This window comes from Hemibagrus wyckioides, linkage group LG26, assembly GCF_019097595.1.
Source record: "Hemibagrus wyckioides isolate EC202008001 linkage group LG26, SWU_Hwy_1.0, whole genome shotgun sequence".
Classification (NCBI taxonomy): Eukaryota; Metazoa; Chordata; class Actinopteri; order Siluriformes; family Bagridae; genus Hemibagrus; species Hemibagrus wyckioides.
The window spans coordinates 16,942,672-16,966,528 of NC_080735.1; the positions used below are offsets into that span (position 1 = coordinate 16,942,672).

Sequence of the window (23,857 nt, forward strand, 5' to 3'; positions counted from 1 at the left end):
ATGCATGCATAGTGGACATCTAGTTTTTGCAAAGAATGCTCGGACCCTTGGACCTTGACTGCTGCTTGCAATTTAGATTTGTCTCTGCATAGTGTTATTACATAGTGCTGTGTACTTTTGCTAAAATACCTAAAAAACATGTTCTATTATTAAAAAGACGATGAAATAAGTTTGTTTCACTTTCTTGAGTAGCTACACTTAAGACCTTAAAGGGCATGTGGTAGCTTAGTGGCTGAGGTGCTGGAAGGTTGTGAGTTCAACTGCCACAAGCTCCACCAAACTGCCTGAGCAAAGGCCCTTAACCCTCAATTGCTCAGTTGTATAAAAAGGTAATAAAATGTAAGTTGCTCTGGATAAGGGTGACTGCCAAATGCCAGAAATGTAAAGCTGAACCTGATTTTTGACACGTTAATGCAACTGATTGTTAAAAAGTAACCTAGGAAATCTAGGAAATTGTCTGACTGGGTCATGTCCTGTTCCATCACTACAAATATTTTGGTTTCATTAATCACCCTGAACTTTAACTTGTTCTAGGTTTTGTCTTACCTGTTAAAGAAGCAGCGGAGAATCCAATTGGAAGGTACAGGCCAGTGTTATTGCGTCAGAAAATGTGAGAGCCAATCATCTTTCAGTATGCAAATGAAAAGTGCAACACAGGCTTCCAAGTGGCAGCTTCATAAACGTTAGTTTGAGGAAGACAAAATACCAGAGACGATTATTATGTGATGAATTATTTAGAAAAGAATAGAAATTCTGATATATTTTTGTAGAATAAGCAATTTATTATTTTATATAGAAATAAGGTCTGTGTATTGGGTGACTACATACAAACATAACACTGAAAACGTTTTCCTTTTAATATATCATTATTATTATTATTATTATTATTATTTTTCCTAAATCCTAAATCTTTATCATTTGAATACTTTGCTAAGACTTTGCTATCATGCAAATGATCATTAGGTTGTTGGTTACCTTGTGAATATAATTACTAATTATATTTTTGATCTGATCCTAAATTTGTGTATCATCCCTTCCATTTTATATGCTGAAGTGAAAGGTGAAAGGTCGCTCTGTCATTCCTCAGCCCTGCTGGACAAACAGTGGACGTCTGAGCCCACGCTGATGCTGCGCTGCCGCTGTTTGTGTTCCTCAGATGTCCACTGTGGCGCTTCAGGAAACAGCGGAACGTTCAAGAGCTTCATACCCGACAGTGCATTTCTGTTGGCTGATTCTGGGGTCATGATCTCGGCCTGATCTCCGATTGGCTGGAAGGAGAAGAAGTCTGGTGTGGAGCGGTTGGTATTGGTGGAAGGAGAAAGCCTTGGCTTCATTTTCTGCTTCAGCACGCGTGTACAAAGTGGAGGAATCTTCAGCAAGTCATTCTCGTTCTTATCTTTCTTCAACCCGTCTTCCTCATGCCCTCTGTTTATCTCTTGGCTTGAAGCACGTGTGTTGGAGGTTCCTCCGCAGCTGCAGATGGTGCTCTGGGTGTCGTTTCCTAAACCTGACGGCAGAGATCCTCCCGCTCCCTCGTTTTGCCCGACATACCTTTTCTTCTCCCCCTCCTCCTCCTCGTCAGAGTAGGAGGAGTCAGGGCTGACTGAGCGTGTCAACCGCTGCAGCTGAGCAGAGGTTCTGCTGAAGGCTCCGCCCACAATGCTGGAGGGAGAAGGGGCGGAGCTAAGGAGTCGGTTGAACAGAGCGAGGTTTTGATTGCGAGTCGTGGATTCTTCCAAGTTCTCACTGATTTCTTCCAGAGGCTGGAAGTGCATCTCTTCCTTAGGAATTCTGAATTTTGGAATAAAGTGGGTTTATACAAATATATGAAATTACTGCATTGTAAAACCACTACTTCCTCAAGCCTCTCTTACAACAGTACCCAAAACTAGCTATTGAATATGTTTTTGTCAATCAGAGAACTCCAGCTAACATTTGCTTAGTAAAATTTTTGCAAAATTATCGCACCCTTTTTACCTTTACAGTTATTTACATTTCTCTCACTTCTTTTAGCTTGAGAGAAGAGGTGTATTTTGCATAAAACTACAAATAATTAACCATGAAGCCTTTAACTAGTGCTATTTTCATGAATCATTGTATAAATTGTCATTGCAGAAAAAAAAAAACAATTGCTTGTCCTACTATCTAGTGCATCACTCATATTAATTTATACACAAATCAGTTAAATAATAAAAAATATACCTCAACAATCTGTGTCTTTTTACATATTAATGTCTGTAACACAGTGTAATCTCAGGACAGTGCTTGTGGACACCTACGCCATGTCAAAGGTGGAGCCCTGGAAGGATGGCTTGCGAAGGACAAACAGTGTGGCGGCGGTGTAAGGGGGTCGAGGGTTTGAGTCGTTCCAGTAACGATCCCTCTCCATTTTGGGCAGATCGCCGTACATTTCATCTACAGCCATCATCGATACCTGGACAGTGTAGTACAAGACTTATTTGTTTTGACTGAAATTCTGGATAAGATTCCATGGCATTCCGAACACATCCACCTCTCAAACAGAGAGTCATAATTATATACTGATTATTTGGATCTAATTAAAAATGAAATGATTATAATACATTGATGCAGCACTTTTCCTGAAAGTGCGTACACATGCTTACATGTTTCTTCAAAAGAACAAATCTGGCAGACTGAGTTATAACAAATGATTGAATGAGTTGGTGGATGGATGAATGGATGGATGGATTGGTGGATGAGTAAAGATGGATATATGGATTGATGATAGATGGATGATGAATGGATAATGGATGAATGGATGGATGAGTAATGATGGATATATGGATGGATGATAGATGGATAGATGGATGGATGGATGGATGATGAATGTATAGATGGATGGATGGATAAATGTATGGATGATAGATAAATGGCTGGATGGATGGCTGGATGGCTGGATGGATGGATGGATGAATGATGGATAGATGATGGATGATTGATGGATGATGGGTGGATGGGTGGGTGGATAAATGATGGATGATTAATGGATGATGGATGGGTGGATGGATGGATGACATGATTGACGGATGACAGATGATAGATGGATGATATATGGATGGATGGATGGATGGGCGGGTGGATAAATTATGGATGATTAATGGAAGACGGATGGATGGATGACAGATGATGTATCTATGTATGTATGGATGGATGGATGATGTATGTATGTATGGATGGATGGATGGATGGATGATGTATGTATGTATGTATGGATGGATGGATGGATGGATGGATGATGTATGTATGTATGTATGTATGTATGGATGGATGATGGATGGTGTATGTATGTATGTATGGATGGATGATGGATGGTGTATGTATGTATGTATGGATGGATGGATGATGTATGTATGTATGGATGGATGATGGATGGTGTATGTATGTATGTATGGATGGATGGATGATGTATGTATGTATGTATGGATGGATGACAGATGATGTATCTATGTATGGATGGATGGATGATGTATGTATGTATGTATGGATGGATGACAGATGATGTATCTATGTATGGATGGATGGATGATGTATGTATGTATGTATGGATGGATGATGGATGGTGTATGTATGTATGTATGGATGGATGATGGATGGTGTATGTATGTATGGATGGATGGATGATGTATGTATGTATGTATGGATGGATGATGGATGGTGTATGTATGTATGTATGGATGGATGGATGATGTATGTATGTATGTATGGATGGATGACAGATGATGTATCTATGTATGGATGGATGGATGATGTATGTATGTATGTATGGATGGATGATGGATGGTGTATGTATGTATGTATGGATGGATGGATGATGTATGTATGTATGTATGGATGGATGACAGATGATGTATCTATGTATGGATGGATGGATGATGTATGTATGTATGTATGGATGGATGATGGATGATGTATGTATGTATGTATGGATGGATGATGGATGGTGTATGTATGTATGTATGGATGGATGGATGGATGATGTATGTATGTATGTATGGATGGATGATGTATGTATGTATGTATGGATGGATGATGGATGGTGTATGTATGTATGTATGGATGGATGACAGATGATGTATCTATGTATGGATGGATGGATGATGTATGTATGTATGTATGGATGGATGATGGATGGTGTATGTATGTATGTATGGATGGATGATGGATGGTGTATGTATGTATGTATGGATGGATGACAGATGATGTATCTATGTATGGATGGATGGATGATGTATGTATGTATGTATGGATGGATGATGGATGGTGTATGTATGTATGTATGGATGGATGATGGATGGTGTATGTATGTATGTATGGATGGATGATGGATGGTGTATGTATGTATGGATGGATGGATGATGTATGTATGTATGTATGGATGGATGATGGATGGTGTATGTATGTATGTATGGATGGATGGATGATGTATGTATGTATGTATGGATGGATGACAGATGATGTATGTATGTATGTATGGATGGATGATGGATGGTGTATGTATGTATGGATGGATGGATGGATGATGTATGTATGTATGTATGTATGGATGGATGGATGGATGTATGTATGTATGGATGGATGGATGGATGGATGATGTATGTATGTATGTATGGATGGATGATGGATGGTGTATGTATGTATGTATGTATGGATGGATGATGGATGGTGTATGTATGTATGGATGGATGGATGGATGATGTATGTATGTATGTATGGATGGATGATGGATGGTGTATGTATGTATGGATGGATGGATGGATGATGTATGTATGTATGGATGGATGGATGATGGATGGTGTATGTATGTATGGATGGATGGATGATGTATGTATGTATGTATGGATGGATGATGTATGTATGTATGTATGTATGGATGGATGGATGATGGATGGTGTATGTATGTATGTATGGATGGATGGATGATGTATGTATGTATGTATGGATGGATGATGGATGGTGTATGTATGTATGTATGGATGGATGGATGATGTATGTATGTATGGATGGATGATGGATGGTGTATGTATGTATGTATGGATGGATGATGTATGTATGTATGTATGTATGTATGGATGGATGATGGATGGTGTATGTATGTATGTATGGATGGATGATGGATGGTGTATGTATGTATGTATGGATGGTTGTGGATGATGGTATGTATGTTGATGTATGGATGGATGATGGATGGTGTATGTGTGAATGGTGAATGGATGGATGGATGGATGGATGGTATGTATGTATGTATGGATGGATGATGGATGGTGTATGTATGTATGTATGGATGGATGGATGATGTATGTATGTATGTATAGATGGATGATGGATGGTGTATGTATGGATGGATGGATGGATGGATGGATGATGTATGTATGTAAGGTCAGATGGTTGGATGATGGATGATTAATGGATTATGGATGATAGATGGATGGATGGATAGGGATGGAGGGATGGACAGATGATGAATGGATGTCTGTAAACACACCTGGAAGTTCCTGTCTATGAGCCAATTGGTTTCGAAATCATCATCATCCTCACCAAACGGGTTGATCAGCTCTTCTGCAACCTACATTTACAAACACAGAGAGATTTTAAAGAAAGGATATCAGATATAAAGACTAAAGACTGATTAGTATAAGGAATGATATTTGCAGGTCTGTGAGCATTATGAGACTCAATGCACCACTGAACAGTATATCTAGAAGCAGTGTGGCATAAAAGACATGTAACTGCACTGAAGGACAGAGATAGAAACTTCAGTTCACTTCAGTTACCTGTGCTCATGTTTCATTTACTATGTTTACCTTACAGAACCTTATCAACAACAAGTAGAGAAGTATAAAACACTCGGGGCATGCTGTTACAGGAAAATAATCATCAACAGTGTAAAGCAGAGTTACAGAAACCACCATGAAGTTGATTATCCTTTCACGCCACAACAGTTTCCCAATGCTAACAGTTCATGTTAATTAAAATACGATACATAGACCCTCATTAATCTCTCTCTTCATTTAAATCTACAAAACTGTTACTATAGAAACAATAACTTATTTGAACAAGCCTTGATTTTCTTGTGAATTCTGACCAGAGTCAAGCATTTAACAGCAACCTTTTTTTATTTTAAAGAGAGAGAGTTTTTTTGTGCATCAGTGCGCTGATCCTGACCTTCAGCCAGCCAGCGTAGAAGAAGAACTGGAGCAGGGTGAAGATGGGGACGTAGAGGTCGAGGTCATGACCCGGGTAGCCCTGAGTCGGGTCCAGAAACTGACGGCCAATCAGACAGACCAGGAAGAAGCTGTACACCGCTAATGTCACCACCTGATGTGAAGGGAAGACTGTTTTATTTAGGTACACACACACATACACACACATACACACACACACACACACTCTCTCACCTGTGTGTAAACAAGCGGCACGCTGATCATGTCATAGTGGAAGAGCATACTGCATTTCTCTCTGAACTGGTTCAGCTCCTACACAGAGACACAAAGAACCCACCATCAACACTTGGCGGTGGTGGCTCAAGTGGTTAAGGCTCTGGCTCGTTGACTGGAAGATTGTGGGTTCAAGCCCCAGCACTGCCAAGTTGCCACTGTTGGGCCCTTGAGCAAGGCCCTCAACCCTCTCTAGTCCAGGGGTGCTGTATCATGGCTGACCCCAACCTCCAAGGATGGGATATGCAAAGAAAGAAATTCACTGTGCAGTAATGTATATGTGATAAATAAAGGTTATTTTTTCTTTTTCCGATTTTTTCTTGTCCCCTCAGTTCCCTGTCATGATGGATTCACCAGTCGAAAAACAGGAAACAGCAGCGATATACAATGTATTACTCCTCAGATCTATTCTCATTACTTTCTTAACACCATGCAAGACCGATAACCAGACTCTGAGGAACTTTTTGTGTTTTCTGCTCTTACCTCCATCAGCAGTTTATACGTGTTATTGTCTTTGATTCTGCCTTCAGATCGAGCCACAGCAGCCAGATTAGCGAACCACACACACGGGATCCAGTATTTGTTATAGGGAGAGTGCAGACTCTCAAACTTCTTCCTCTCCTCCCGTGTCATAAATCCTACAGAGAGAGAGAGAGAGAGAGAGAGAGAGATGTATTGTGTATGTAAAATTACACACCTAAAGAAACACGTTTGTGTGTTAGTGAAGGGGAAGACTTATAAAATATAACCAAAGAATGTTGCATAGACCCCCCCAAACACTTCTTTTAAATAAGGGCAAGTGCATATAGGAATTGTTGTTGTTGTTATTTCATCTGCTGCCTATTCAGGGTTGCCACAGCGGATCATTTGGTCTGGATGTTTCGATTCTGCACAGATATTTTATGCCGGATGCCCTTCCTGATGCAACCCTCCCATTTTATGGGATACAGGCAGCCGAAATGAGTTTCCTTCGTGAGATGGCTGGGCACTCCCTTAGAAATAGGGTAAGGAGCTCTGTCACCCGGGAGGAGCTCGGAGTAGAGCCGCTGCTTCTCCACATCAAAAGGGGCCAGTTGAGGTGGCTCGGGCATCTGTTTCGGATGCCTTCTGGACGTCTCCCAGGGGAGGTGTTCCGGGCATGCCCCACTGGGAAGAGACCCCGTGGAAGACCCAGGACATGCTGGAGGTACTATGTCTCTGGGCTGACCTGGGAACGCCTTGGAATTCCCCCGGAAGAGTTGGAGGAAGTGGCTAGGGAGAGGGAAGTCTGGGCATCCCTGCTTAGACTGCTGCCCCTGCGACCTGGCTACAGATAAGCGGGAGACGATGATGATGATGAACAATTAAGAGAGAATGATTTATTAGTTATTCATTCTGGTAAACCAACTGAGGTCTTTTAGTACCTCAGGACAGGGTTATTAGAAAAAGTCTCATTTTTAGCTTCAGTACAATGTGAAGAGCTCTTCGAGTTCTCTACAGGCTCATCATCTACACGTCTCAGCTCACCCGCCTCCACTACATGGTCCACGGTGGGAAAGCGCTTGAAGACGGCGGTGCTGACAGAGCGTAGGATGAGCAGAGCAGACAGACTGGTGTAGCGCATTAGTGTACGCCGCAGCAGCCTTCCGCGCTCGTCCCCGCCCTGAACACCACCCGAGAGTGCACACATCACCCGGTCCGGCAGAGGGATGGACGTGTACTGACTCCACCAGCGGTTCACGATCACGGTCACATAGAAACCTGCACAGATTAACAAGAGGGATGTGAAAAAGTTCAAATCATATCACCTTTATGAGTATCTAGAGTGTGTAAGGATGGAAATGAATGGATACTGATACCCAAGACGAATGACATGGGGATGAGGCTGGCGTAATGGTTGCAGTAAATTGAGAGCTTTTCGAAGTGTCTCTTCTGCTCGTCAGCAAGAACAAATCTGGGGAAAATACTGTACTTATGAGTAAACTGTACTTTTACCAGTGCAGACAAAATTGTTTTGCCAACCATGATTTCCCAGATTCCCATCTAGTATGCCAACATCCCAACACTCTATCCCAGATCTGTTGTGCCAAATTTCCAACGCTCTGTCCTAAATTTCCATCTAGTGTCTCATATTCCCAGCACTCTATCCCAGATTCTCATCTAGTGTACAGAATTCCCTACACTATATCCTAGATACCCATTTAGTGTACCAAATTCCCAACACTTTATCCCCAATTCCCAGCACTCTATCCTAGATTCCCATCTAGTGTATCAAATTCCCAGCACTCTATCCTAGATTCCCATCTAGTGTATCAAATTCCCAGCACTTTATCCTAGATTCCCATCTTATGTATTCAATTCCCAACACACTATCCTAGCTTCCCATCTAGTGTACCAAATTCCCAACACTCTTTCTCAGATTCCCATCCACTCTACCAAATTCCCAAAACTCTATCCCAGATTTCCCGATCAGTGTGCCAAATTCCCAAAACTCTATTCTAGATTCCCATCTAGTGTACTAAATTCCCAACACTCTATTCTATATCCCCATCTAGTGTACCAAATTCCCCACGCTTTCTCAGATTCCCATTCACTGTACCAAATTCCCAACACTCTACCCCAGATTTCTGACCAATGTACCAAATTCCCAACACAACAATCTATCCTAGATCCCCATCTAGCGTAACAAATTCCCAACATTCTATCCCCAATTGCCAGCAATGTTCCACATTCCCAACACTCTATCCCAGATTTCCAACCAGTGTACCAAATTCTCATTCTTTATCAAATTGCCAACCATGCTGTTCCCATGTACCCAACGATATGTTATCCCAAATTTTCCCACTGACCCATGTTCCCAAAGACATTGTCCTCAATTCCTTTTACATGTCATTAACAATGCTTTTCAGTCTTGAGAATATGATAGAAACATTTATTCCTCATGTCAGTAGTCAACAAGAAAAGTTTTGTGTATTGATGTCTTTTACTTCAGAACAATTTCAGCCTCTTGTCAGTTACATTAAACCAGTAGCTCTGAGTATTTTATTGGTGATTTAATGGATCCAGTCCATTGTGGCTGTCTCTTGTTTAGGTCACTTACCTGTACGTGATGCTGATGGCAGTGTACATGGCAAAAAAAGCCAGAAACTCCTTATAGAGAACTTTATAGATGCTCCCCTTCCAGGCCAGAAGCAGCTTGGAGAAGCCGCAGAAGCGAGCATTGGCCACACGTGCCGTGTATGTCACCGTCATCTCTGGGTTCCTGCTGTGGTTCTGCTAGGAACCCGATATGAAGCTCAAGCGCTGTTCTGTAAGGTTCTATTATGGGGACGCTGAGCCCTTAAGCTCAGTGTCTGATCTATCAAAAATTCTGACAAGAAGAAACCAAGGAAAGCAAAAAAAAAATCCAAAATAGGAGTCCAAATTATTTTGTCTTTATTTTAAATTTGCAGCTCTGACCTAAGAAAAGACAGATTTTCTGATTGGAGCTCAGTCGGAGCCAGGAGCTCTGGGACAAATGTATGAATTCTGAGCAGGACGGAGCTCATTAACGTGGAGTCCCACTGCTCAGAGCACTGATCCGCTCGCTCCGCTGAGATGCCAGTTACGAGTCATTTCACTGAATCGATTCATTGAAACAAACCATGGCGTCATTACTATTTGTATTAGTTTAAAAGGAAATCACAAACAAAAGCGTAAGATTTAAACTACATACAACTATGGATGGATTTTTTGGTTCAACTAAAGTAACTCGGATGAAAGGAATGACTCAAACAGGTCGCTGGAAAGAAATTGATTCCTTTATGAATCACTCTGTTCTCATGTCAGGGCTGATAAATGGCAAGCGATGGAGCGGTGAGGAAGAAGGACTCGTGTGTAGAGGACTAGAGATGAACAACATGCACAAAATATCAGTTTATAGAGATGAGGCTTAACCCTTCATGGGACACGTTAAAACTTATTAAAGTCTGAATATTTTTTGAGGTGTTCTAATCCAGTGATTCATTCAAAACAAACTCCTACTAAACTCTCACCTCATAAGACGCTATTGTACAAGAAACCACAGTAGTCCATAACGACTGAATTATCTGTTCAATAAACCCTACGAAATTACACTGAATGTCATTTAAAGCTCTCAGGTTTCTCTTTATTTTATTTTTTCAGGAACACTTCATCCTCGCTGAGCCTCATGATGTAACCCACTGTGCTGTAGCGACACTGCAGGGTTCCTTGTTGGTCCAGATTATGATCACGGGATGAAAGGTGGCCTCGGCTGCTCCAGTCACTTCACATTTTTTTGTACTTCAGCAAATCTTCTTCCAGCCTCTTAAGTTACACAGCAAACCTTTAGACATGGTGCACTTTAGACATGTGAAATAAACTTAACTGTGTATGTTTAAAGCTATTTGGAGCATGTTTACTCAAAGTACCAGATTTAGAGACAATACCGTGCCGTAATGCCTGAATTTGCATACTGTAACCTGATTGGCTATTATGTTTTATGACACAGTAACTCTTGCCACATCTTCAGAGGTATTTGAGCTTGAGATCGTTTCCTATTAGTTTCCATGTGTATATGATTAAGTCTCTGTGGATGTGTCAGTGTGCAGAGGCAGACAAAATGCAGCAGTTTGAATTATTTCCAAATATGTTTCTAATTCATATTCACACAATCCAAATGAACAGATTTGTGGGAAGGTGAGGAGGAATATTAAGAACATGAGCTGCTTCACCACAAGAGCAGAGAGAGAGAGAGACGCTGTGAGAGCAGAAGGGAGCAGCAGCTAAAACGTTTTCCTTTTCCAATTCCTTCATTAGTTTCCAGATAAACATCAGGACATCTGTCAGCATTGCTCTGTATAATTATTTGTCATGATCACACTGTTCCTACACAATCACTACAAAGAGAACTCCTTCAACCGAGAGGAAAACGTACGCAAAAATATGTCAAGAAGATCAACACACGCTTTGCAAACATGTTTCTGACAAAGCAGGTGTGTGTACAGTGTATAGAGACGTAGCTTCTTATTTACACATCATCCTTACAGCTGTTCAGTGACATTTACTTAAAGTAAGTAGAACAAAACTAATCAAGTTAAATAAATCTGATGAGTTTGGGGGGGTTTCTGTGTAGGAGATACAAGTACTGAAACTCAATCTCAATTAAACTTTAGAGGAAGAACTGTAATTCCGTTCTTATATAAACGAACGTAAAAAGAGCCGCGGATTTCAAGCTCCTGGTGAAATTTGGGAGGCGGGGCTTGGGACTTCATCTACGTTCTGTTTGAACATCAGTAAGAATCTGGATTCGGTTCGAGACAAACTCCTTCAACACTCTGCTAACGAATACAGAGAGATGGACAGAGAAGACGTTCAAGCGATCAGTTTCAAAACATCAAGTACATTCTTAGTCACAGATCAGATGCGTTTTTTCGTCATCTTTCGAACAGTTTTTATACCCTTTTACACATAAATCACCATCACACGATAAAATAATCACTCGGGTGTGTTTAACGGATAAGAATCGGGAATGGCCGTGAGCAAAATAAACCGCCTCGAGAAATGGTGTGAAGGAGAGAGAGAGACAGAGACAGGGAGATGTAATGTTGCGAGCCTTTATCACGATAAAGCTTTCCAGATCGGACGATGACGAGCAGGATGACGAAGACGTGTTGCTGTGGGGTCTGAGAGGGTTAACTGACCAGCGAGGAACGGCAGAAGGTTGTGTGTGTGTGTGTGTGTTTAAGGTAAGGTAAGTCACTTGGGGGGATTATAGGGCTCCAGGAGTAGTTTGGAAAACGTGTTGACTTTGTCCGCTCCTCGTACCTCGTGAGGCAGTAGAGGCAGTTTGACTATGTGGAAATCCTCGTACAGGTCCTCCATCTGAAACACACACAGAGTTTGTGATCCCTCTTACGTTTTGTATTACGCACCATGTAAAGTAAGGAAAGACAAAATAAACACGAGGACCAGACTGAGGACTGATAATGAACTTCCTGACCGTCATAATATTCTTGTTTAAATTGGTTTTAATCGAACACTACACATTACTAAAAGAAGAAGAACTGAGGGCATGAAGCCTTTATTATCGCCAGACATTACATTACAGCACAGTGGAATTATTTTCTTCGTATATCCCAGCTTGTGGTCAGCGTGCAGGGGCAGCTATGTTACAGCCCCCCCTAGAGCAGGGAGGGTTAAGGGCCTTGCTCAGTTGCCCAAAAGTAGAGCTTGGTTGAGCTGGGGCTCGAACCCTGATCCTCTGATCAACAACCCAACAGCCTTAACCTCTTGAGCCACCCCTGAAGGAGTGGCATCTTCAAAACACATCTGAAGTGATACTTCACTTTGGATTTAATTTAAAGACTTCCTAAAAGGCTTAGGCTTTCATCATGGATGAAGTTAAACTCTAATGTTTTTGAGAGCAGCCATGAAGCACAATCTTCACTTCAGTGCAGCGAGAGGCCCTTTAAGCTCTGCCTCCCGAAGTGTAAATGTTTATTCATGATGCCAAGGTGGAAGACGGTTGTATTATATGAAAGTTTATGACATATTTCTGGAATAGGTTGTGGATAGATCGATCCGGTTTATGTGCTTGTGCACACTGGACAGAAAATTAACATCTTAAAAGATTCAAGACATTACATAGCTGAACAAATAGAAATGTGAAAACCCAGATTTGTGTCTTAAATTCATGACATCATGTCCTTACACTCCTCATGCACCTCACACACTCACCTGGTCGAGGTACTTGGACTGGATCTTGTGTCTGGCCTCGCACATCTTGCAGGGTCTCTCTGCATCAGGAAACACCAGCTGGTTGACGATGATGTTGTGTGTGTCGATGCGGCACTTGGCCAGCTCCTGGATCAGACGCTCCGTCTCGTACAGGGACAGGAACTCGGCGATGCACACGCAGATGAACGTCGTCTGCTCCTGTTTCCACACGCAGGAAGGAGGGGGAAGAAAAAACAAGATGGGTTAGAGCTCTCTTCATCTTCTAAAACTAATAAATAAATAATAGATAAAATAATGCTTCTGTGTGGCTGAGAGTCTGGAAAAACCCGGGCATATTTGTTATAAAATTTCTAAAAAAAAAAAAAAATCTATAAATAAAGGATATAAATATTTACAGCTAAAAGTAACTCCTAGAAATATTTACTTTTTTTTATGACTGCAAATCTTCCTCATTCAGTATTATTACGTTCAAGCTACTGATGATAAAAACAAGGATTGAATCTATACTGTTTCATTTTACACTGATCTGGACATGAATGAACATATTTTTACTGAGATATTTTAGGTATAAAATCATCCACACCTTCATTTCCTTTGTTCTTCATGTTACCATGGTTACTCCTCTGTATAATTTTACCACCAAAGATCATTTGTAGCTCTGGTGTCTGTTGTGTGTGTGTGTGTGTGTGTGTGAGATTCATTAATGAAGATTCCATCAGGTAACTGGACAGTATGAGGTGTGATGTGTGTATCAGTGTGTTCTGCGACTCACCGGGTCTTTAAACTGCTCGCTGACGGAGCGGATAACAGGAAGCGTCTCCTCCAGTTTGGACGCCAGCTGATCTGCGTTCATATCTCCCAGCCCCAGCATGTTACACATCTACAACCAGAAAACAAAACCTCTGATTATTCCCAAAAGACATATACCCCTTTCCTGTTAGTAAACACTGTGACGTTTCTTTTGTGGGCGGAGCTTAGGTGGAGGCAGAAAGATTTCCCTGACTATTTTACGAGCGCTAGTTATCAAGTTTTGTAAGATTGGTTTTTAAACAATGAATCCGAATCTTTCAGACTATGTTAGGTCACTCGCTGTCCAGGACCGTGAATGCTATTTGAAAAAAAAAAATCAACTGAACCAGATTAGCCGACCAGTTCGCACACGCTCAGTGGATGGACGATGTGACAGGATGACCTCCGGTTGAGTGACCCGACATCTACTCTTATCGGATAGAAAAACCCAGCATCTGATAGAACACTCGTCTTGATCATGTCTTTATAATCAGGATGATGTTTAAACACTGCTTAACCACACTGACATCATTTTTTTTTTTAATCCTTGCACATCTGTATGAGTGTTTTATGATTCCTACTGACCCTTCAATCTAACGCTCAGAGTGACCTGTGTACAAATTTTAAGTCTTAAAAACCAGAGTCTTAAAAATCAGTCAGTGTAATATTTCTAAAAACAACATCTGTGTTTCCCAGCATGCAGTGCAGCAGACCTGAGAGATGAAGGGGCTGATCTGGTTCTTGATCTGCATGAGGCGACCCAGGCCTCGCTCCACGATGGTGGGGAAGTTGAGCAGACGCAGAGTGTGGCCTGTGGGAGCCGTGTCGAACACCACCACCGAGAAGTTCATGCCTTTTACTAACCTGCAGTGCAGAGAGAGAGAGAGAGAGAGAGAGAGAGAGAGAGAGAGAGAGATAGATAGATAGAGATCAATAATCAAGAAATTACAGTACAGTTAGGATCAATAATCAAAGCGAGCTCTTGGCGCCACCTGGTGGCCGAGGAACAAACTTTCACCCCAATCATCTCATTCCATTAAAAATTTCTCTATTTAACATAAACATACATAATGAATATTAATCAACAGGACCAGAACTTGGTTACATAATAAACAAACATAACATAATATTAAAAAGAAGAAAAAATATAAATTTGTATATTAAAAAAAATGGATTAAATTCAGTGACTGGACTCAGGTTATGAGTTTGTGCTTGAGTTCTGTTCATTTCTCTCTCTCATCAACTTCATTCCTTCTGGGTTTATATTCAGAGCTGCTAAATAATACATTATAACTGTTGAAGTTATTGCCAATTGAGCTGATATTAGACAGATAAAGCTGTCTGGAACAGAGATTTAAATCATGCTGGTGTCATGGCTGGGATACAAAACTGACCAAAAAAATGTATTTTTATTAAGAAATCATTTTTTTACCCCATAAACAAGCATGCCTGATTTTAACAAGAGCAGCTAGAAGTAGTATATTTTATACATTTTTGTTTCAATTTGCCACAGAACACATTTTAGAAATAATCTTCATGCATTTGAATATATATATGTATAGAGAGAGAGAGAGAGAGAGAGAGAGAGAGAGAGAGACGTGCTTATTAGAAAGAGCCACCGATGGACGTAGTGTCTGACCTCATGACCTCGGCGTAGCTCATGGCCTCGTCGATGCCGGGGAAGGCGCTCATGGCTTCCTGCATCATCTTCTTGCCCATACTCAGCATGTTGTCCTCTTCGAAGAACTCGTCCGGCAGCTCGGCCACGCCCAGGCTCGGGTCAATCTCCTGCAGAGAGAGAGAGAGAGACATGTGAGTTGGAATGAACATCTGCATTTAGTGCTATAGGTGTAATAAACCTTTTATTATTTAATGAATATCGTTTGATTTGAATTCTCCTCGTCCTGTTCACCATTATTGCACTTTAAGTTCAGATTTTTCCGAACTACTTAACGGTGATTTTTTAAAAAAAAAACAAAAAAAACATTTAAACCGTATGAGAAAAAGGAAAACATAACATGCAATACAATATATCATTACTGCGGAGAACAAGGGACAACTTGTTTAAATATACACTATACTGCAATACAGTGTAGATCAAGATCTGAGAGATTAGTGTTTCTGAATGCAAAGAAAAAAAAAAAAAGTCAATCCACAGTAACATGCTGTACATGTATCTGTGTGAAACAGAATCCAAGTGGGAAATAAGACAGAAACGTGCGTGAAAAGATTATAAAAAGATATTGCAGGAGATATAGAGTTCAGTGCAGGAGACAGAGCTGACCATGGCGAAGAGGTTATCATAGCCCTTCACTTTGGTGGGAACTTTGGAGAACTTCTGGTCGAAGGCGTCTGAGATGTTGTGTGCCGGGTCTGTGGAGATGATCAGGACACTCTCCCTGACCGTGGACAACTGCACGGCCAAACTGCAGCTGCAAAACAAGCCGAGGACAGAAAGAGAAAGATGTTACGTTACTGCTGACGCTATAAATAAATACCTGTAATAAATCCCAGGTCTGAGGCACGGTGAGTGTCCTGAAGTCCATTCATGACAGTCTGGACCATGCGTTAAAGACTTTAGCCTTAAACATTGAGCTCAATCTGTTGGACATTAACTTAACTCGAAGCCTGTAAAGGTGTCTGTTAACTAACCAGCTGGTTAAAGGTTTCTGATCATGTTTAATGAATGAACTGGTTAATATCAGACAACTAGCTGTTTAGTTAATGAGGATTTTTTTTTTTAACAGGAAATCCTCATTTACATTAATGAGGATTTAATTCACAGTCTAATTATATTCCTTCAGAAATGAGCCAACTTCCTCATTAACTGTACAAAGCTAAAAACAAGTCCAAATAGACGCCAGGGGAAAGATTAATGATGTGGATAATTAAATAGTAAACTTAATAATTTTACACGGAATATCTTAGCCAGTTGACTTCAATACTGGACGGACAGATAGCTAACTTTAGCCGGCTAGCTTCCCTTCCAAACCCATTACATTCACGCTAAAAGGAAATTACCTGCATGTCGTTTTTCCCACGCCGCCTTTCCCACCCACAAAGATCCACTTCAGAGATTTCTGCTCTATTATATTTTTTAACGTCGGCTCCAGAGGCTCTACATCAGGTGCATCTTCAAATTCGTCTTCCACCGAAGCTGCCATCTTGTAAACGATACTGGATTATACCATGTTCAAGAGAAAAAAAATAAAGAAGCCGCATACGTTAACGGTCTACGCGGAAAACGACGCCATTTTGGCTCCATTTTACGTTCAAGCCTCAATAGCGAGTGTACTGAATGTTAGATCCAACATGGCGCCCGACGGCGCTTAGTTACCACGGGAAGTGCACGGGACAAAGTCGATGGCTGCATCCGAAACGGCTTCCTCCTCCCTACTGACATACACTACGTAGGTCGTATAGTAACGTCTTTCAAAGCCTTTCTAGTGTACTTCTTTAAACGAGGGGACACAATTTGGGACATAACCCATGACTCAACCATTTCGGACGAAACCAAACGGTTTGAGAGCGAGGTGTACGAGAATATTCCAGAAAAATGTGATCGATTTGAAAACAATATAAATACAAACACACAAAGTCATGAATAAAGTCGAAAAAATTAAAGATCTGGAAGAATTGTTATTTATTTATTTACTTTCTTGTTTATTCATTTATCATCATCGACATCATCACCATCTTTACATATTCCTAAAAGCTGTGCCATTACTGCACATGTACAAAACACACACACACACACACACACACACACACACACACTTGAAATCCTTATCTAGCAGCCCAGATTCAGAACTACACATTACTGAAGCAAACTTGGCATCAAACCATGTCATATATTCTATCTAAAACAAACAAAAAACAAAAACAAAGATGATTGTACTTCACATGAGTTCATTAAGCTCACTATTTTGTCATTTTGCGCCAAAAAAAAAGAGAAAAAGAGAGAAAAGTCTGAACACAAGCTACATTTTCTAAACAGATTTCAACTTCAGATGAAATGTAGTATAAGCGCCCTAAAAATATATATATAATAAAATAAAATCAGTCTTTAGGCAAATCGGACATATTCCTGTTTCGGCCATTCGCAATCATCATCTGCTCCGATCGTGTCCGAGACAGAATCAGATCCGTGGACGCTAGCTTTCGGAAAACGATCGGTGTCAGCATTTTCGCCTCAGAGGCTGAACTCAGGATCTGATCCTGTGTGTTTGTTTGTATTTCTAAGTTGTAAGAGATTAGTTCTGTACGATACCAGCTCTAAAAATGATTCACATATCTGTTACTTCTCCTGCGCTAACAACTTACTCGTGACTGATTTCAAGCCATCACCAAGATGATAACGAGGAGATAAAGCCACAATATCTGAGAACGACAATCTGGGATCTTCAACAGAACCAAACAAATGAGATATTAAATCTCTGCAAAGTTGAAATCCTGAACGAAAATATACGCAACAATCAGAGACCTTGAAAGAACTAAACCTCATCTTCCAGGTCTTTATAAACAAAATGCTGATCTGAGATCTTGCCAATATTACCCTTCCAACTCAAGATCACAAAATTAATAATATCTTCCATAGAGAACAAATTGTCTGAGATTTTCCCGAAAGAAAACAAGAGAATTTTAAGAAAACGAGACAACAGTCTGAGATCTCGGAAAAATGAAACAGAATTTTTTCCCCACAACGATCTAAGATCTGAGATCTTGAAAGAACCAAACCTTCTCCAAACAAAAGACCCCAAAGCATTGCTTTTCAATCAACACTTTGGAGATATTGAACAAACCAAACATTTTCTCAACACAACAAAACCAACCTGTAACCATTTCAACACCTCCCACCCTACAAAAATGTAGCTGTTTTTTTTTTTTATCATGACAACACAATCATGTGCGATCATTAAAAAACTGAAAATAAACACCGGTTTCTCAAGCGAGACTGACACGCTGTTGCCAAAAGTATTGGGACACCCCTCCCAACACCTGAATTCAGGTGTTGTTTTTCAGGGGTTGAGCTCGGCCTCTTAGTTCCAGTGAAAGGAACTCTTAATGCTTCAGCTTCATACCAAGACATTTTGGAATCATGTTGGAACAGGAAGTGGTCATCCCCAAACTGTTCCCACAAAGCATGAAACTGTCCAAAATGTCTTGGTATGAAGCTGAAGCATGAGGAGTTCATGAAGAGTTCCTTTCACTGGAACTAAGTGAGAGGAACAACCCCTGAAACAACGGTTTGGAGGGGTGTCCCTAAATGTTTGGCAATATAGTGTACAAGTCTGAGATCTCTAAACAAATAGAAGTTGACTTTATCAATAACGTGAGAAAGAACAAAACTATTTCTGTCAGAAAAATCTGAACGCAGCATTTGATAACGGCATCAGTTAAGATCATAAACAAAATGCTTAACGAAAACAAAACAATCTGACGTCCAAATGGTGTTTTTGTTTTGTCTTCTTTAAAAGGACATAAATGACATAAAGGACATAAATGACACAGGGTCATGTGTAAAAAAGAGTACATAGCATGTGAAGCATTCTGCTCTCTATTATACATTAGAGCTTCTATTTCATCACAGAGCAGCACAATGAGCCTCATTCATTTCAGCTCAACAAGTCAGGAAAAAAAAATACAAATTTATTCTTTTTCTTTCAGCACAGACGTCTCACAGGGTGACGGAGAACAGGACGGGTGAGGGATCTGTACTTCTTTTTCTGCCGACAGACCGAAAAGACCTCACATCGATCCGTATGAAACACCCAGAGGCGCTTTATGACACGTGAATTTTTCAGTTCATTTTTTCTCTCTTTAAACCAAAACCAAAAAAGTTAAAGCTTCAGTTCTCTTGACACAAATTCAGAAAGGTGCATAAACATGACTGTATCATCTGTTGTTTTTTCTTCTTTCTCGGTGTAACGCTCACACACACACACACACACACACACACGACTGAAGGTGAAAGTTCACAGCCAAGTGGATTAAGAGCTTTATGTACAGTACAGTGATTATATAAGGCAGAAAATAGTTCGCAAATATTTTTCGAAGAAGATTTCGGACTAGAGATGCGATTCTGGTTTTATTTATTTTTACATTTTTATTACGGTTACGGAAAAAAACAAAACATCTGGCAACCCTACAAAGAGCGAAAGAACTAAAACAGCAGCACAGGAACGGAGTTCCACGACAAAACAGAAACCAAGACACGACAATGACGAACGTCGGTGTCTAAACATGATGATCTGCTCCATGAGTGTATTGAGGAGTTGCTAGAAAAATCCACAGCAAGGACGCACCAGAACGAACATTTAAAAGAGCGATCTTTTGCCCAATCTGGCAACGCGTCTTACGAGACAAGCCCCTATTTACATGGTGCAGTATTTTAAAGGTGCGGTCTTAAAGTTTTCAGCGTCCTCTGCTGCACGTGAGGTGATTTTACAACAACAACAACAACAACAACAACACAAACACGACTATTTTCTTCCCATAGTCGCATAGTTCACCTCTGGTGCTGAGGGGGGAAAAAGGGTGGAGCCAAGGTGCTGAGCAGTTCTCTATGGGGAAGGGGGCAGAGCCAATTTCAGGGACAGAAATATAACTGTAAAGGAAAGCCTGGAATGAATAAAAAAAAATGAGACACCTGAACTACATGACATTTTACAATATCACAGTTTTTTTCTACATTAATATGAAATTATAGGTTTAATTATAAACTTGAAGTGTTTTCTATTCGTATATTTTTATTTCAGCTTATATTTTTATTTCAGCCAAAGTTAACGAGGTGCTTTAAAGCAGGATTAAGGAAAAACCTCAATCTGTGCATCGTGCTGTTTCTATTAAACAACAACAACAAACAGAAAGAAAGACAGCAGGTCTAAGTGAAGAGTGCGCTGGGGTTCGAGATTAGACAGACATGTCAGACATGGCACTTTCGCTTCTCACATTTTCAGTCTGATTAAAGAGCGCTGTGCTTCAGCAGGACCTTCAGAGCCGCGAGCCACGGCGATCTTAGCGTGAGGAGAGGCTCGATCAAGACACGGGGCGGCCTTCTTACCCCTCGTGTGTATTGCACATTTTTTTTGGAAAGAAAACGACTAAAATAACGTGATCGCTTTTATGTCAACCACATTTAAATGTAAAGATTCGGGCCAAGTAATGATTCTGCGTTCGTCCCTATGGCCAGTCTGGTCAGCGGTTCCTCTAATCAACACTCATTTGCTCGTACACACACACACACACTGAATCACACACACACACACACACACACACACACACACCCCCGTGACCCCCCGGCTGACTCGACTGGCATGTTCCAGGTGCTGGCGTGTCTTGGTGGTAGCGAGCGCGGCTCAGTTGGTCTCGTAGGAGGAGAGCAGCGCCGCGTCCACCGGCTCCATGCAGGAGGGACAGGTGAAGGAGCGCATGAGCCACGCGTCGATACAGTCCACGTGGTAGATGTGCATGCACGGCAGGAACCGGATCGGGTCTCCGTACTCAAAGTCCAGCATGCAGATCACACACCTGGGAGAAGACAGACAGACAGACAGACAGACAGACACAGACACAGGTTACAATTCAGAAGGATACAGAAGGATGATGCATCATGAATTGGTTGTGTGTGGTCATGTTGGTGGTCTGGGTGGTGGTCCCAGTGGGTGTAGTGGATGCTTCGGTGGTTGTGGATGTTGTGGTTATTGTGATTGTGGTGGTTGTGGATGTTGTGGTTATTGTGATTGTGGATGTTGTGGTTATTGTGATTGTGGTGGTAGTTGTGGATGTTGTGGTTATTGTGATTGTGGTGGTAGTTGTGGATGTTGTGGTTATTGTGATTGTGGTGGTGGTTGTGGATGTTGTGGTTATTGTGATTGTGGTGGTTGTGGATGTTGTGGTTATTGTGATGGTTGTGGATGTTGTGGTTATTGTGATTGTGATGGTGGTTGTGGATGTTGTGGTTATTGTGATTGTGATTGTGGTTGTGGATGTTGTGGTTATTGTGATTGTGGTGGTAGTTGTGGATGTTGTGGTTATTGTGATTGTGGTGGTAGTTGTGGATGTTGTGGTTATTGTGATTGTGGTGGTGGTTGTGGATGTTGTGGTTATTGTGATTGTGGTGGTGGTTGTGGATGTTGTGGTTATTGTGATTGTGGTGGTTGTGGATGTTGTGGTTATTGTGATGGTTGTGGATGTTGTGGTTATTGTGATTGTGATGGTGGTTGTGGATGTTGTGGTTATTGTGATTGTGGTGGTAGTTGTGGATGTTGTGGTTATTGTGATTGTGGTGGTGGTTGTGGATGTTGTGGTTATTGTGATTGTGGTGGTAGTTGTGGATGTTGTGGTTATTGTGATTGTGGTGGTGGTTGTGGATGTTGTGGTTATTGTGATTGTGGTGGTAGTTGTGGATGTTGTGGTTATTGTGATTGTGGTGGTAGTTGTGGATGTTGTGGTTATTGTGATTGTGGTGGTGGTTGTGGATGTTGTGGTTATTGTGATTGTGGTGGTTGTGGATGTTGTGGTTATTGTGATGGTTGTGGATGTTGTGGTTATTGTGATTGTGATGGTGGTTGTGGATGTTGTGGTTATTGTGATTGTGGTGGTAGTTGTGGATGTTGTGGTTATTGTGATTGTGGTGGTGGTTGTGGATGTTGTGGTTATTGTGATTGTGGTGGTAGTTGTGGATGTTGTGGTTATTGTGATTGTGGTGGTGGTTGTGGATGTTGTGGTTATTGTGATTGTGGTGGTAGTTGTGGATGTTGTGGTTATTGTGATTGTGGTGGTAGTTGTGGATGTTGTGGTTATTGTGATTGTGGTGGTGGTTGTGGATGTTGTGGTTATTGTGATTGTGATGGTGGTTGTGGATGTTGTGGTTATTGTGATTGTGGTGGTGGTTGTGGATGTTGTGGTTATTGTGATTGTGGTGGTTGTGGATGTTGTGGTTATTGTGATTGTGGTGGTTGTGGATGTTGTGGTTATTGTGATTGTGGTGGTGGTTGTGGATGTTGTGGTTATTGTGATTGTGGTGGTGGTTGTGGATGTTGTGGTTATTGTGATTGTGGTGGTGGTTGTGGATGTTGTGGTTATTGTGATTGTGGTGGTTGTGGATGTTGTGGTTATTGTGATGGTTGTGGATGTTGTGGTTATTGTGATTGTGATGGTGGTTGTGGATGTTGTGGTTATTGTGATTGTGATGGTGGTTGTGGATGTTGTGGTTATTGTGATTGTGATGGTGGTTGTGGATGTTGTGGTTATTGTGATTGTGGTGGTAGTTGTGGATGTTGTGGTTATTGTGATTGTGGTGGTGGTTGTGGATGTTGTGGTTATTGTGATTGTGGTGGTAGTTGTGGATGTTGTGGTTATTGTGATTGTGGTGGTTGTGGATGTTGTGGTTATTGTGGTGGTGGTTGTGGATGTTGTGGTTATTGTGATTGTGGTGGTTGTGGATGTTGTGGTTATTGTGATTGTGGATGTTGTGGTTATTGTGATTGTGGTGGTTGTGGATGTTGTGGTTATTGTGATTGTGGTGGTAGTTGTGGATGTTGTGGTTATTGTGATTGTGGTGGTTGTGGATGTTGTGGTTATTGTGATTGTGGTGGTTGTGGATGTTGTGGTTATTGTGATTGTGGTTGTGGATGTTGTGGTTATTGTGATTGTGGTTGTGGATGTTGTGGTTATTGTGATTGTGGATGTTGTGGTTATTGTGATTGTGGTGGTGGTTGTGGATGTTGTGGTTGTGGTGGTGGTTGTGGATGTTGTGGTTATTGTGGTGGTGGTTGTGGATGTTGTGGTTATTGTGATTGTGGTGGTTGTGGATGTTGTGGTTATTGTGATTGTGGTGGTTGTGGATGTTGTGGTTATTGTGATTGTGGTTGTGGATGTTGTGGTTATTGTGA

At 41.1% G+C, this 23,857-nt stretch overlaps 3 protein-coding genes across 3 annotated transcripts in view; all 3 read right to left on the reverse strand.

Moving 5' to 3' along the window:
• Window positions 1-971: 971 nt before the first annotated feature.
• Window positions 972-10,921, reverse strand: best2 (bestrophin 2). Its single transcript, XM_058380993.1, has 9 exons — window positions 9,535-10,921; window positions 8,294-8,388; window positions 7,962-8,195; window positions 6,939-7,093; window positions 6,417-6,494; window positions 6,184-6,336; window positions 5,504-5,584; window positions 2,280-2,434; window positions 972-1,791 (listed from the first exon to the last, which is right to left on the reverse strand). Exons 1-9 carry the CDS (start codon window positions 9,684-9,686, stop codon window positions 1,077-1,079), a joined length of 1,818 nt encoding a protein of 605 aa, XP_058236976.1. The 5' UTR covers window positions 9,687-10,921; the 3' UTR covers window positions 972-1,076.
• A 528-nt stretch (window positions 10,922-11,449) lies between these two features.
• Window positions 11,450-17,198, reverse strand: get3 (guided entry of tail-anchored proteins factor 3, ATPase). The gene is made up of 7 exons (XM_058380990.1): window positions 16,983-17,198; window positions 16,246-16,393; window positions 15,601-15,749; window positions 14,675-14,825; window positions 13,945-14,052; window positions 13,173-13,370; window positions 11,450-12,317 (listed from the first exon to the last, which is right to left on the reverse strand). The coding sequence occupies exons 1-7, from the start codon at window positions 17,123-17,125 to the stop codon at window positions 12,192-12,194; spliced, it is 1,023 nt and encodes a 340-aa protein (XP_058236973.1). The 5' UTR covers window positions 17,126-17,198; the 3' UTR covers window positions 11,450-12,191.
• A 134-nt stretch (window positions 17,199-17,332) lies between these two features.
• Window positions 17,333-23,857, reverse strand: part of rnf11a (ring finger protein 11a) — a 33,785-nt gene continuing 27,260 nt past the window's right edge. The window contains exon 3 of the mRNA XM_058380991.1: window positions 17,333-21,491. Within this exon, the coding sequence (XP_058236974.1) occupies window positions 21,320-21,491 (172 nt within the window). The 3' untranslated portion in view covers window positions 17,333-21,319. The remainder of the gene's footprint in view (window positions 21,492-23,857) is intronic.